The sequence below is a fragment of the Mustela nigripes genome, chromosome 1 (genome assembly GCF_022355385.1).
Source record: "Mustela nigripes isolate SB6536 chromosome 1, MUSNIG.SB6536, whole genome shotgun sequence".
NCBI classification, from domain to species: domain Eukaryota; kingdom Metazoa; phylum Chordata; class Mammalia; order Carnivora; family Mustelidae; genus Mustela; species Mustela nigripes.
Genome location: NC_081557.1, coordinates 124,035,685 through 124,049,054, shown reverse-complemented (window position 1 = coordinate 124,049,054; position 13,370 = coordinate 124,035,685). Strand labels below are relative to the sequence as shown.

The window sequence follows — 13,370 nt, the reverse complement described above, 5'->3', positions numbered from 1 at the left end:
TCTGTCTGTATGGATGTACTTACTTTGGGCATTCATATAAATGGAATCCTACAGTGTAGTCCTTTGTGACCAGTTTATTTCACTTATTTTCATGGTTCATCTGTGTTATGCATATATCAGTGCTTCACTTCTTTCTATTGCCAAATTACATTCCATTGTATGGGTATATCCTGTTTTGTTTATCCATTCATCAACTTCAGGCCTTTTAGGTTGTTTACATCTTTTGACTATTATGAATCATGCTATTGTAAACATTTGTGTACATACTTTTGGGTGAACATATGTTTCCATTTCTTTGGGGTATATATCCGAAGGTAGAGTGGCTAGGTCATATGGTAACTATGTTTAATCACTTGAGGAGCTGTGAAATGATTTTCCAAAGTGGTGGCACCATTTTACACTCCCATCAGGAGTGTTTTAGGCTTTCGATATCACTACATGATTTGGGGTTTTTTTTTTGAGCTGGAGTTTTTGTGTGGTAAAATTAAAAAAAAAATTACTATTTTAATCATTCATAAGTACAGTTTTGTAGCATTAAGTGCATTGTTGTGCAACCATCACCACCATCATCCACCTCCACAAGTTTTTTTTTTTATCTTCCCAAACTGAAACTCCATACCCATTAAACACTAACACTCCATTCCCCTCTCTCTGCAGCCCCTGGCAACTGTCATTCTACTCTCAGTATCTGAGTTAGACTACACTAGCTAGGTCTCTTTTGCGAGAGGAATCATGCAGTATTTGTTTCTTTGTGACTGGTACATTTCACTGGTAATAATATCTTCAAGAGAACCCCTTTTTTTAAAAAAGAGGTTATTGTTAAGTAGTCTCCATACCAAACATGCAGCTCAAACTCACATTCCTGAGATCAGGAGTTTCATGCTCCACCAACTGCGCCAGCCAGGTGCCCCGAGAACCTGGCTGTTTGTTTAAGAGTTTATTTATGTATTTGACAGACTGACATCACAAGCAGGCAGAGAGAGAGGAGGAAGCAGGCTCCCTGCTGAGCAAAGAGCCCAATGCGGGGCTCAATCCCAGGACCCTGGGATCATGACCTGAGCCGAAGGCAGAGGCTTTAACCCACTGAGCCACCCAGGTGCCCCAAGAACCTGAGTTTTTTTAAAGGCAGTGTTTGATGCATGTATACATCTTTTATGAACTTATTTTATATTTTCTGTATACCATCCTGCCATGTCCTTTTTAAAAACTTTATTTTAGTATATATAATACTATTTACCTTTTTCCTCTCTAAAGATTTTGAAATTGAAATTCTGTTTTTAATTCTGTTATTGTTCTTTTTATAATTCCCTTCATGTCCTATGCGTCTATGTTTATTTATGTGTAGGATATAAAGGAAATTGTATGGTTAGTGGGGAATTCTCTCCTACGCATGTTTTATTTAATTCATGTTTTATTTGTATAAGATGGGATTTCAGATAAAATTATTACTCCTAAGTTATTATCTTTATATAATATAAAACACAGTATGTTTTTAAAAGCACAGTCCCTGGGATCACGCTACCTGTTTGAATCTCAGCTCTGCCACTTACCAGCTGTGTGACTTCACGGAAATTACTTAATCTTTCTGAGTCTCGATTGTTTCATTTGTGACATCAGGATAATCACATTACCCTCCTCATTGCTAGGATTAAGTAATTAATATACTTATTGGACTTAGAACATTACCTGGCACATAATAGTGCTAGGTAAGAGCTTGCTGCTATTTACTATCATTAGCATTCTTTTTGAGAAATTATTATTGACATTTACATTTTATTTTATAAACATGTTGATTTATTCTTTTTGACTATTTTTGTTGTTGTTTCTTCCTCACTACCAGTATTTTTATTATAGTTTCTTTCTTGAAGTCTTACAGTCATGTTTAAATCCTATTTTTTTCAGGTGTTGTTCTGTCTTATTTGCCACTGTATTTTTTGTTTCTTTGTTTTCAGTCCCTAGAACATTGTTTGGCACATAACAGTTGCTCAGTAAAGATTTGATGTGTGTAGAGCCCTTGCATATCTGTTAAGCTCTGGTAAAAAGGTGGGCTAGAGAGAGACTGCATGGCAAGAAGAGGAAAAAGAGACTTACTTCCTTGTCTTTGTGTCCTGTTTGCTTTCCATTATCTCAGCAGTGTTTCTTCACAGCAGCACTTCTTTCCCATAGCTACACCTAAGTCCATTTTGCAGTTTTTCTAACACTCAGTACCAGCTTAGTGAAGCCTATGTCAGAAAAGTCAGCACCATAAGCCACTTGGCTCCCATTCCTCAAGAGTTCTGTATACCAGCCCCTTGGGGCACTTCCTTCAGGGACACCAGCATCAGCCAGACAGCTCCCTCCTGCTGCAAAATCTTGGTATAACTTTCAGTACAGTGAGCACTGAAGATATGCTAGGAAAATAACATTGAGTCTACCAGAAATAATGGTTACATTTGTCAAAAGCATTTTGTTATTAAGGAGTTGAATTTAGAATCTTAGTTTTACTTTTTGTTCATTGTTGAAGTTCATTATAGTACATTTACCTTGAGAATAGTTTCTTCTTTCACCCAGAAGATCTTTCTTCCTTCTCTGAACTCCTGTAGTTCTCTGAACTACAAATATCTATTATAATAGTTTACTTTATCTGCTGTAACAAATTACCACACAGGTAGTAGCTTAAAACAACATAGATTTGTTACATTACAGTTCTAGAGGACATTAAATCCAAAAATGGGTCTTACAAATTAAAATCAAAGTGTCAGCCAGCTGGCTTCTTTCACGGGGATTTTTTGAGGGAAACTCTTCCTTGCCGTATCCAATTTCTAGAGGCTGCCTACTTTTCTTGACTTATGGTCACATCACTCCAGCCTGTGCTTCCACCATCACATCTCCTCTTGTCTCTCCTGCCTTCCTTTTATAAGGGGCCTTGTGATTACATTAGGCCCACCTAGGAAGTCCAGGATAATCTTATCTAAGGATCGTTAACTTAATTACATCTGCAAAGCCCTGTTTGCCATGGAAGTTAAGGTAACCGCAGGTTTTGGGGGAAGGACAGGGACATCTTTGAGGTTCCATTATTCTGCTTATCATATCTTTCTTTTATTTAGAATCATTAAATGCCAGAGCTGGCATTTGGGACAGCTTGGATGATAACTTGGATGGAAGGGACACTTGGAGGATAACTTTTGCAATTATTTTATACTTGAGCAAACTGACTGAAACAAATGAAGGTTGTTTGTCCACCTCTGAGCATGTTTTAAGGTTAGGAAGAAGGCCTTATTCATGTTTTGTATGCTTAAATATACTTAGAAAAATACCTTGAACATTTTAAGTACTCAATAACTATTTGTTACCTAGTTGAGTAAAAGGCTAGTGATGGAAACCAGATATATCTGGTCCACTTTAAGTTAGTGCTAATGCAAATTTAATAACAACAACAACAAAAACCACTGACTAAAAATACCACAAGGAGTAAAGATCTATTCATTCTTACATTCTGTAGTTAAAAGGAGATATCATTCAGTCTTAAAAATAATTACCCTTTTTAGGATTCCTTTTCTCTTTATCTTGTCCACATCTCTACTTTTGTCAACCCACCCTTCTCTATAAAAAAGAGAATGTAAGAATGAAGAAAGAAGGAGGGAAGGAGGTGGTGGGGGGAAGAAGAGAAAAATGAAGAAGAATGAAAGAAAGAAAAAGAAGAGGGAGAAAGGGAAGGAAAAGAGGAAGACACAGTGGTGTTCACTTAATTGTTTTGTAGAATAATGTGTGGAATCCAGATTTAGATTCTTTGATACTGCTATTTGGCTGTGTTGATAGGTAAACCTAGATGTTTGGTGATGTGTATAGTTTATATGTGTTCAACAATTAAGGTTATTTAGAAATCAATATTTATCTTTTAAAAACTCATAACTTTAGAAGAACTTTTAGAAACTTAGGTTTACCTTTTGACTTTTGATTTTTTTCCCCTTGTTAAAGGATTGTTTGATTAAAATAAAATTAAGAATTAAAAAAATTTATCTGGCATTTCTTATTAAAAATCTAGGTTTTAGATTTAGAGTATCATGCAGACTAGATAAATCACTTACTGTTGTTCAAGAAACAAAGCTTTGGTTTTTTTTAATGGTTGTGTTTTTTATTAATATTCTTATAGTTTTTATAGAATCTAATTTATTATTAAGTGTGTTCAGGTATGGTCCTTGAAATAAAGTATACCTGAAGCATAATGTTAGATTCTTTTCCTACTTACATCAACATGGTCTTCCATTGGCTGTATACATGTATACGTGTCTGATTTGAAACTTGTATGTTATACAAGTTTCTATAAACACTAAGACTGCATACATCTATTTTTATTTTGTCTCCTAATGTGGTACATGCAGAGTGCTTATTAGCAAATGTAAAAATGGACCATGATGTAAAAGTGCCAAATAAGTGGTAATGGGTTTTTATCATATTGTCATTCTCTCGATGAGCAAATGGTTAATTATAAGTCAACTTTAGAATGCATTTATTATAGTATCCTTAATTGGGTGAAAACATAATCTGACTTCTGTTTTCTTGGCAGCAACTTGAATTGGTGGAACCAAGTGGCTGGATTCATGTACCCTTAACTGATAATCATAAGAAGCCAACTCGCACATTCATGATACAGATTGCAGTTCTAGCCAATCATCAAAATGGAAGAGACACCCACATGAGACAAATTAAAATATACACACCAGTGGAAGAGAGCTCCATTGGTAAATTTCCTAGATGTACAACTATCGATTTCATGATGTATCGTTCAATAAGGTGACCTTAATACAGAACAAAAGTCATTAAAAATATCTTTGTTTTATCTCGTCAGTAAATATTATATCTGGAATCTTTATTTTGCAGTTTTGTATGCATTAAAGAGTATTTTATTGTAACTTTAATAAATGGATTTTGGGTCATATGATTTTTATTTTCTTTAACATATAATGAAGCTCACATATTTTACATTATTAAAAAAGGATTTAAAGCCAATCATTAAATTTTTCATTATATCAAAAGAAAAACAATTGAACTGAAAATTTTAAGAGGTAACATAACTTACCAACTAAGTGATTATTGTGAACGTCCATTAGAGTAATGGTTTATTTCATGTTTGGAAACAATACTATGTTTTATCAATAAATACTATCTTTACTAGGCCAAAATTCTTCTTCTTCTTCTTCTTCTTTTTTTTTTTTTCTTTCTAGAGGAAGCTTATTCTTTTAATACTGGGCCTTTTAAAAAACAATGTCAAAATAGGCTTAGCATTAGGTGTCTTATGAGAACCATTCTGATTTGGAGAACATAGTTAATTGTGTTGTAATTACTTCCATGAAATACTTTTAATCCCAGGGTTCTCTGTATCCTGATACTGGGTCAGAGATTGCCAGTATCATCTGCTATTTATCCCAGTTCTAGTGCTGCTTATAGAACAGTTCAATTCAAATTTGTGTCTGACACTAAAGCATTCCTTGAGGGATAATGTGTCTCATAAAAATTTTTAAAATGTATGAGATTGTTCTCTGTATACAAAAATATTTTAAAGGGGCTTAAATGTGTTTTCTTTCCATGGTTTAAAATGAGTAGATTTGATTCTCTATGGTTTTTTCCCCCTTGTATCTATTAATTTTTAGGAGGATGGTTATTTAGCCACAGAACTTGTCCAGATTAGTTCTTATTTGGGAAAGATACCTTGGTAGTTTTTGTATTGCTGAAGCCTGAAGTCTTCAGACTGAAGTCTTAATAGTAAAGTTTTCATTCTTCTTCTTTTAATTGAAGTATAGTTAACATACAATGTTATATTTGTTTCAGGTATGTAACAAAGTGATTTAACAATTCTATATGTTGCTCAGTGCTCACCATACAAAGTTATTGCAATGTTATTGACTGTATTTTCTATGCTGCACTTTTTATCTCCAGGACTTATTTTATATCTGAAAGTCTGGATCTCTTAATCCCTTTTACCTATTTCACCCATCCCCCTAATCCCCTCCCCTCTGGCAACCACCAGTTTGTTCTCTGAATTTAAGAGTTTTGTTTTGTTTTGTAGACTACACCTGTAAGTGGAAATCAGATGGTCTTTGTCTTTCTCTGTTTGACTTACTTCACTTAGCATAATACTCTCTAGGTCCCTACATATTGTGAATGGCAAGATCTCATTCTTTTTTATGGCTGAGTAACATTCCTGTGTATTTATATAGCACATCTTCTTTATTCATCTGCTGATGCACACTTGGAATGCTTCCATATCTTGGCTATTGTTAATAAGTCTGCTTTAAAACATAGGGATGTATATATCTTTTTGAATTTAATATTTTTCTTTTCTTTGAGTAAATACCCAGTAGTGAAATTGCTGGATCATATGGTAATTCTTTTTTTTTTTTTTTTTTTGGTAAAGATTTTATCTATTTATTTGATATAGAGAGTGAGAGAGAGAGCATGAGTGTGGGGTAGGGACAGAAGGACAGGGAGAAACAGACTCCCCACTGAGTAAGAAGCCTGATACGGGGCCCAATCCCAGGACCCCAAGATTATGATCTGAGCAGAAGGCAGATGCTTAACAGACTGAGCCACCCAGGCACCCCATGTTAGTTCCATTTTTAATTTTTTGAGGATTCTTGATATTGTTTTCTACAGTGGTTGTATCAATTTACATTCCTACCAACAATGCATAAGGGTTCCCTTTTCTCCACATTCTTGTCAACACTAGTTACTTCTTGTCTTTTTGATAATAGCCATTCTGACAGAAATGAAGTGATATCTCATTGTGGTTTTGATTTGCATTTCCTGGGTGATTAATGATGTCTAGCATCTATTCTGTTGGTTATCTGTATGTCTTCTTTGGAAACATGTCTAGTCAGGTCCCTTTTTTAAAATTATTTAAAAAAATTTTTTTAATTAACATTATTTGCCCCAAGGGTACAGGTCTGTGATTCATCAGGCTTACACATTTCACAGCACTCACCATAGCACGTACCCTCCCCAATGTCCATCACTCAGCTACCCTATCCCTAACCCCACCCCCAGCAGCCCTCAGTTTGTTTTGTGAGATTAAGAGTCTTTTTTGGTTTGTCTGCTTCCTGAGTCCATCTTGTTTCATTTTTTCCTTCCTCCTTTTTTTTTTTTTTTAAAGATTTTATTTACTTAGAACATGAGAGAGAGCAAGAGCACAGGCAGAGGGAAGGAGTAGAGGGAGACACAGACTCCCTGCTGAACAGGGAGCCCAACGTGTGCCTTGATCCCAGGGCTCTGGGATCATGACCTGAGGCAAGGTGGATGCTTAACCGACTGAGCCACCCAGGTGCCCCTTTGCCCATTTTTTAATTGTATTGTGTGTTTTTTGGCATTGGTTATATAAGTTCTTTATATATTTTGGATATTAGCTCCTTATTGGATATATCATGTGCAAATACCTTCTTTCATTCCATAGATTGCCTATTTGCTTTATTGCTGGTTTCCTTATCTGTATAAAAGCTTTTTATTTTTGATGTAGTCCTAATATTTTATTTTTGCTTTTGTTTTCCTTGCCTGAGGAGAAAAATCCATAAATATATTGCTAAGGCCAGTGTCCTACGTTGATCCCACAGATTACTGCCTATGTTTTCTTTTAGGAATTTTATGGTTTCAGGTCTCACATTTAGGTCTTTAATCCATTAAACAGTAAAGTTCAGAAAATAATTATTTGTATGCTTTATTCTGGCAAGAAGTACTAATTTACATGGATAATCTAAAAAAGGTTTTCACTTTTTCACTCAGTAGAATGTTCTTTCTATGAGTTCCACAAAGAGTTTTATTGTTATTTTCATTTTGTTTCTTTGAAGTATGCATGGTAAGTGATCGTAGGGCCACCAAAAAGTCTGTAACCAAGACTTCATTTGAGATCAGCAAATTAATCCAAACATAGATGTGGGATGCTGGAAATGGTGGGAGAGAGGAAAACACATGGATAGAAATTAGAAGAAAAGGAGGAAGGGGAACCTGGGTGACTCATTCAGTTAAGCTAACTCTTGATCTCAGCTCAGGTCTTGATCTCAGGGCTTCATGCTGGGTGTGGAACCTACTTAAAAACAACAACAACAAAAGAGAAAAGGAGAGAATTAAGAAAATAATAGCAGTATTCACTAAGTACTGTACTAAATGTTTTGCTTTAGTCTGATAAGGAAAACATTAATGTAAACATAAGGTCTTAGTGTCAGAAATCTAATAAGTAGTACAGAAGGCTTGATTAGTAATAATGTTACTACTTGCTAAATGCTTTTTAAATTTTTGCTTAAAAGAAACAAGGAAGTTGACTAATTATCATTACATGATCCACTCTGTTATCTCCTACTAATAGTTTCTTAAGAGCCTCTTTTTTTTTTTTTTTAATTTTATTTATTTGACAGAGAGAGAGATCACATGTAGGCAGAGAGGCAGGCAGAGAGAGGGGGAAGCAGGCTCCCTGCCAAGCAATGAGTCCAATGTGGGACTCGATCCCAGGACACTGGGATCATGACCTGAGCTGAAGGTAGCCGCTTAACCTATTGAGCCACCCAGGCGTCCCAGTTCAGTGATTTCTTAACAAGTTAAACATATACCTATTATATGATCCAGTCATTTTACTTTTTGATATTTACCCAACAGAAAAGAAAGCATATGTCTATACAAAGAATATATACATAGCTTTTTTTTATAATACCTGAAAACTGGAAACAACCCAAATATTGATCAGTAGAAGCATATGTGAACAAATAGTCATATATCCATATAATAGAATACTGTACTCAGCAATAAAAATGAACAGTTAGTACATGCAACAACATGGATAAATTTTCATAAAAATTATGGAGAGAGAAAGAAGCCATACAAAAGAGAGTACATACTATTTGATTCTTTTTTTTTTTTTTTTCTAGAAAATACAAACAAATCAAATGACAGCAGATCCATGGTTGTGTGGAGGGGAGTAGAGAGAAGTAAGGAGTCAGGGACTATTTGGGGAAATGATAGAAATGTTCATTAATCTGATTGTAGTACTGGTTTCACAGGTGTATACATGTGCCAAAATTTATCAAATTATACACTTTAAATATGTGCAGTTTATTGCATGTCATTTATACCTCAATAAAGCTGATTTAAAAATAGCATATTCTGCCTGTTTCACATAGTAATCATTCAGAGGTGCTAGATTTGAAATAGTTCTGTCTTATTGAAAGGATCTGAAAATAAAAAACTAAGATTGAAGAGCCATTTTTATAGTTAATGAAATAGTGACAGCATATTAATTCACTCATTCATAATCAGTATATGTTTTTGAGTATTGGACAAATTGTGCAATTATAAGATTTAATTTTTAAATTTTACATGTAATCTAAATATAAGATACTTTCAGTATCAGTTTAGTAGCCTGGGAAATATTGTCATAAGAAATTGTATGAAATTGGAATTTTAAAATACAGTGTTTCCAAATCACTAAGATGTACAGCTGAAACTAAATGTAACATTGTGTGCCAGCTACACTCACATTAAAAAAATTAATTTTAAAAATTAAAAAATAATAAAATACAGCAGTTCATTGAACACTAATAAATACAGAACTCTAAAAAAAGACTAGTAGATATTGGGCATTAAATTAGATTTAATAAGGAGATCAAAATAAATCTGATGCAGACCTTGTTTTCCAGTTGCTTATATCATCTGTTATGGGGAAATAATAGATCTCTCATGAGCCAAATCAGAAATTAGAGTAGTAAAATCTCTAATTGATGGGTAAGTATGTAGAGGAAGCGAAAGTTGACTTCTGTTCAAGAAGACAGAGGTGAAGCTAAAGAAGTCATTGTGAAGAAAGTGGAGTTTTTTTTTTAAAGAAAGACTATTTGTAATATCTAGTTATTTACTTCTCACGCCTGTTCTTGCATCCAGACTAACATTGTTTTTATGAGTAAAAATTAATTTGAAACAGATGATTTGTGTGTTCAGAATTAAGTGATGTTTTGTACATTTACTCTTGTTTGAAAGTTTGCAACAATTAAAACACTGACAATCTTGAAAAGTAATTTTAGTTACCGTGCCTTCTGTTCTTTTAGCCATTATGACTACTAACTTAGTAATTAATTAATGTAATACACTAGATTAATACACCACAGTATAAATTTTTATGAGTGTAAACTTCTAGTGTTCTAGAAACTTGTTATTGCTCTAAAATTCTTAATAAAATCTGGCTTATTATAATATTTAATTGAATTCTTGGTTACTAGTTTATTTTGTCAATTACCTTTTAAAAATGATAAATTTTGTAAAATGTGTTATATTAAAGTGTTAGGGAAATAATACTTTGTATTAGTAGTTATGTGCAGACATTTTTGCCTTGAGCATCTTTTAAACCAAGATTATCTTCTTTTGCCCAGATTGTTTTGGCTTTTCCCACTTCTACTGTGACTCCCTAGGTGAAAGTACACTCTGTTTCTTCTGTTGCTGATTCCATTACCATCATTTGTCTTCTTTTGTCCTTTCTGATGACTGGAACCAGCTTACTATTTTGCACATAAAGGCGAAATTACAGTTGGACCAATTTAAAAGTGTTCTACTTATGAAACCTTTTTCTGGGTGAATTTTTATTTTAGGAAATGGTATTTCACCTCATGTATTATTGAAGCTCTATCTCAGTTGTTGTAATTACTGTGTTTGTGGCCATTAGCTTTCCACTGATGCAGTTCAGTGATCATCATAAAATATTCTTCCACTTTGCATTTGTTTTTCTGATGTTGAGAGTAGATTATGACTCTCTCCCTGTGGTCCTAGAAATAATTTCCCAAACTGTTTTTATAGACTTTATTCTGAGACTACCTCTCCTCTTTACCCTGGCATTCATCTATAGCTGGAGATCCAGATTTTAACAGATCATTTCCTGTTATTACTACAGCAGTATCAAAATACTGATCATTTACCAAGAAGCAAAGTTTCCAAAAGACTGAAGCAGAGAGTTCAGCCAGCTGTTTGTTTTTCAACTGTTAAAATTTGTAAGAATCACATGTTAAATAGATATAGCTACAAAATGAACCAAGGGTAGCCTAGGTGAAGAGTACGGTAGGAAGCCATCCAGCTCTTAAGTTATAACACACTCAGGTGTTTACTAAAGACAAAAGGAATTTTGCTACTTTTAAAGTGTGCTTATTTAGGTAGCATTCAGTAACTACTAGGAGGTGCAGGTAACCTGTTCTTTGGAAGTTTTATTTTATTTTTTTCTAAGTCATTAGGGCTGTTTAGTAAAAAACCTATTTTTTCCCCTTGAAATTTTCAATTATTAGACTGGCATTCGGGTATACTTTTGATCCTTCTCCTTCATCTTCCCATACTCAGTAATACAAATTCTGCAGATTCTTTCTCCATATTAATTATCACTTTTAGTTTCGCTCCATTTATATCACTCTAGGCCAATTGCTGGACCATTGGTCTTTAGTTTATGCTAAGATAAAATAATCCAAACAGTATTCCATCATATGGCTTTCTATAAAACCCATACTAATTCCACATTACCTATATAAATTTACCTATGTAAATAAACCCAAAGACCTCTGGCATCCCTTCAAGGCCATACATCTTCCATTCCTCTTTTATAACCTTTTCATATTCTCAGACTTTGTGCTCTAGCCTAGCAAATATGCTTGTCTGTTTTATGCACACAACTCCCTTATTCTTGTTTTTACTATTTTATAGGTAATGTCTAATGGCCTTTAATGTCACTGTTCTAACAATTGATACCACTTTCCTAAACAAATGGGCTCAAAAGTCACTCTCTTGAATGCCTTTACTTATCTGATTTTAATCCTGTGTATTTTGGTAATTCTTTTGTTCTAAATCCTCTTAGCACTTTTGCATTCTGCGAGTACTATATTAACATATGAATGTCATATTGTGTATGTTGCTAACTCTTGAAGACAGACTCAGACAATAAATGCAATGATTTGCATTATTACAATTCTCAACATATAGTAGGCATGAAGTAAATACACATTGTTTTTCTAAGATCTTGTATTGACGTGGTTTTTATACCATAAAAAAAAATCACTATGCCAGGGCTACGTTTAATTATGAATAACAAATCCCTGCTACAGTGATTTAAATCAGTTTTTATATTTTTTGTATATTAAAAAGTCTGGAGATCGATGTTTGTTTCATTAGCGCAACAGCTTAATAACACTGGCTTTCTGAGAATTCTTAGGTCATTTTCATGGTCAAAAAACAGTTGCTGTCATCTTAACTCTCACAGTGGAACTTGAGAGAGAAGGGACAAGAGTGGTACTGGCCGTATCTCTCTTCCATTATCCCCAGGAATCTCCTGCATGTTTCTTATGTCTTGTTGGTCAGAACTGGGGCACAGGGCTGTCTCTAACTTAGAGGCAAGCTTGCCTGGGAAGGCAGGGAGTGTGATTGTCATTGTTGCCTTAAGCAAACAGCTATTTTCTAGGGCAAAACACATCATCTCCCTAAAAAAAAAACCCTAGACTACGAACAGTATTCTTTCTTTGAGGAATAGGGGAGAATAGATATGAGGTAGGCAGTAAGCAGTATCTGCCACACACAGGCTTTCTAAGACTCAGCATCCTCATCTGCAAACTGGAAATCATAGCAGCACTCACCTCAGAGGATTAAGTGAGATAATGAATGGAAGCACTTAGCACAGGGTGTGGCAAATAGTGGTATTCAACAAGAGTAGCTGGTTTTGTTATTTTGTCTTTGGTTCATGTCGTTTGATCAGAGAAATCTGTGGGGAAGAAATGGCTGTTTTTCCCTCTTTCCTCGAGACGTCTGCTGGACTTTGGAAGATAACCACTAGTTCTGCAACACTGCCTGTGTGGAACCCTGAGAACCCCTTTTTAGCATCTGCTTTTTATTATCTACCATATACTTATACCTTGCCATGATAGCATTTATGTAGAATTTTCCCACACAAAGCAGCAGGACTCTCTAAATTCTGTAAATTCTGTTATAGTGGGTGGGGGCTAAGACAACCTTTTTAGTTATTAACTACATTGTCCTTTTGAGCCCATGCAAGATATCAAGACTCTTATTTCTTGCATTTTTCAACCTTAGCAAAAAAAGAAAACATACTCGATAGAACTTTCCAGTGTTGCAAGCTGGAGTAGATGAACAGCCCTGTAAATTCTTTTAAGACACACATTTCCAGAAGCAGGAAGTGAGTATCAAGCTAGAAGAGAAGCTCCAGCGCATTTACCATGTTTAACTAGTTCTAAGCCAGTCTACTAGATCCTTTATTACTCCTGACCTAGGTTTGAATCCCTTAGCTGCTGATAGCTGCTGCTTCTTGTTGGTGTCCTGTCTTGCCCCCCCAGAATTTTATGATAAGCACTATTTTGCTAGCTCCAAACTTGTCTCTT

The 13,370-nt window shown here is 34.6% G+C and overlaps 1 protein-coding gene across 2 annotated transcripts in view; it reads left to right on the top strand.

The window, feature by feature from the left end:
- Positions 1 to 10,205, top strand: part of ANAPC10 (anaphase promoting complex subunit 10) — a 109,421-nt gene extending 99,216 nt beyond the window's left edge. For both annotated transcript variants that reach the window (XM_059373190.1, XM_059373179.1), the window contains exon 5: positions 4,547 to 10,205. In XM_059373190.1, coding sequence (XP_059229173.1) covers positions 4,547 to 4,777 — 231 coding nt within the window. In that variant the 3' untranslated portion in view covers positions 4,778 to 10,205. The remainder of the gene's footprint in view (positions 1 to 4,546) is intronic.
- Positions 10,206 to 13,370: the final 3,165 nt, after the last annotated feature.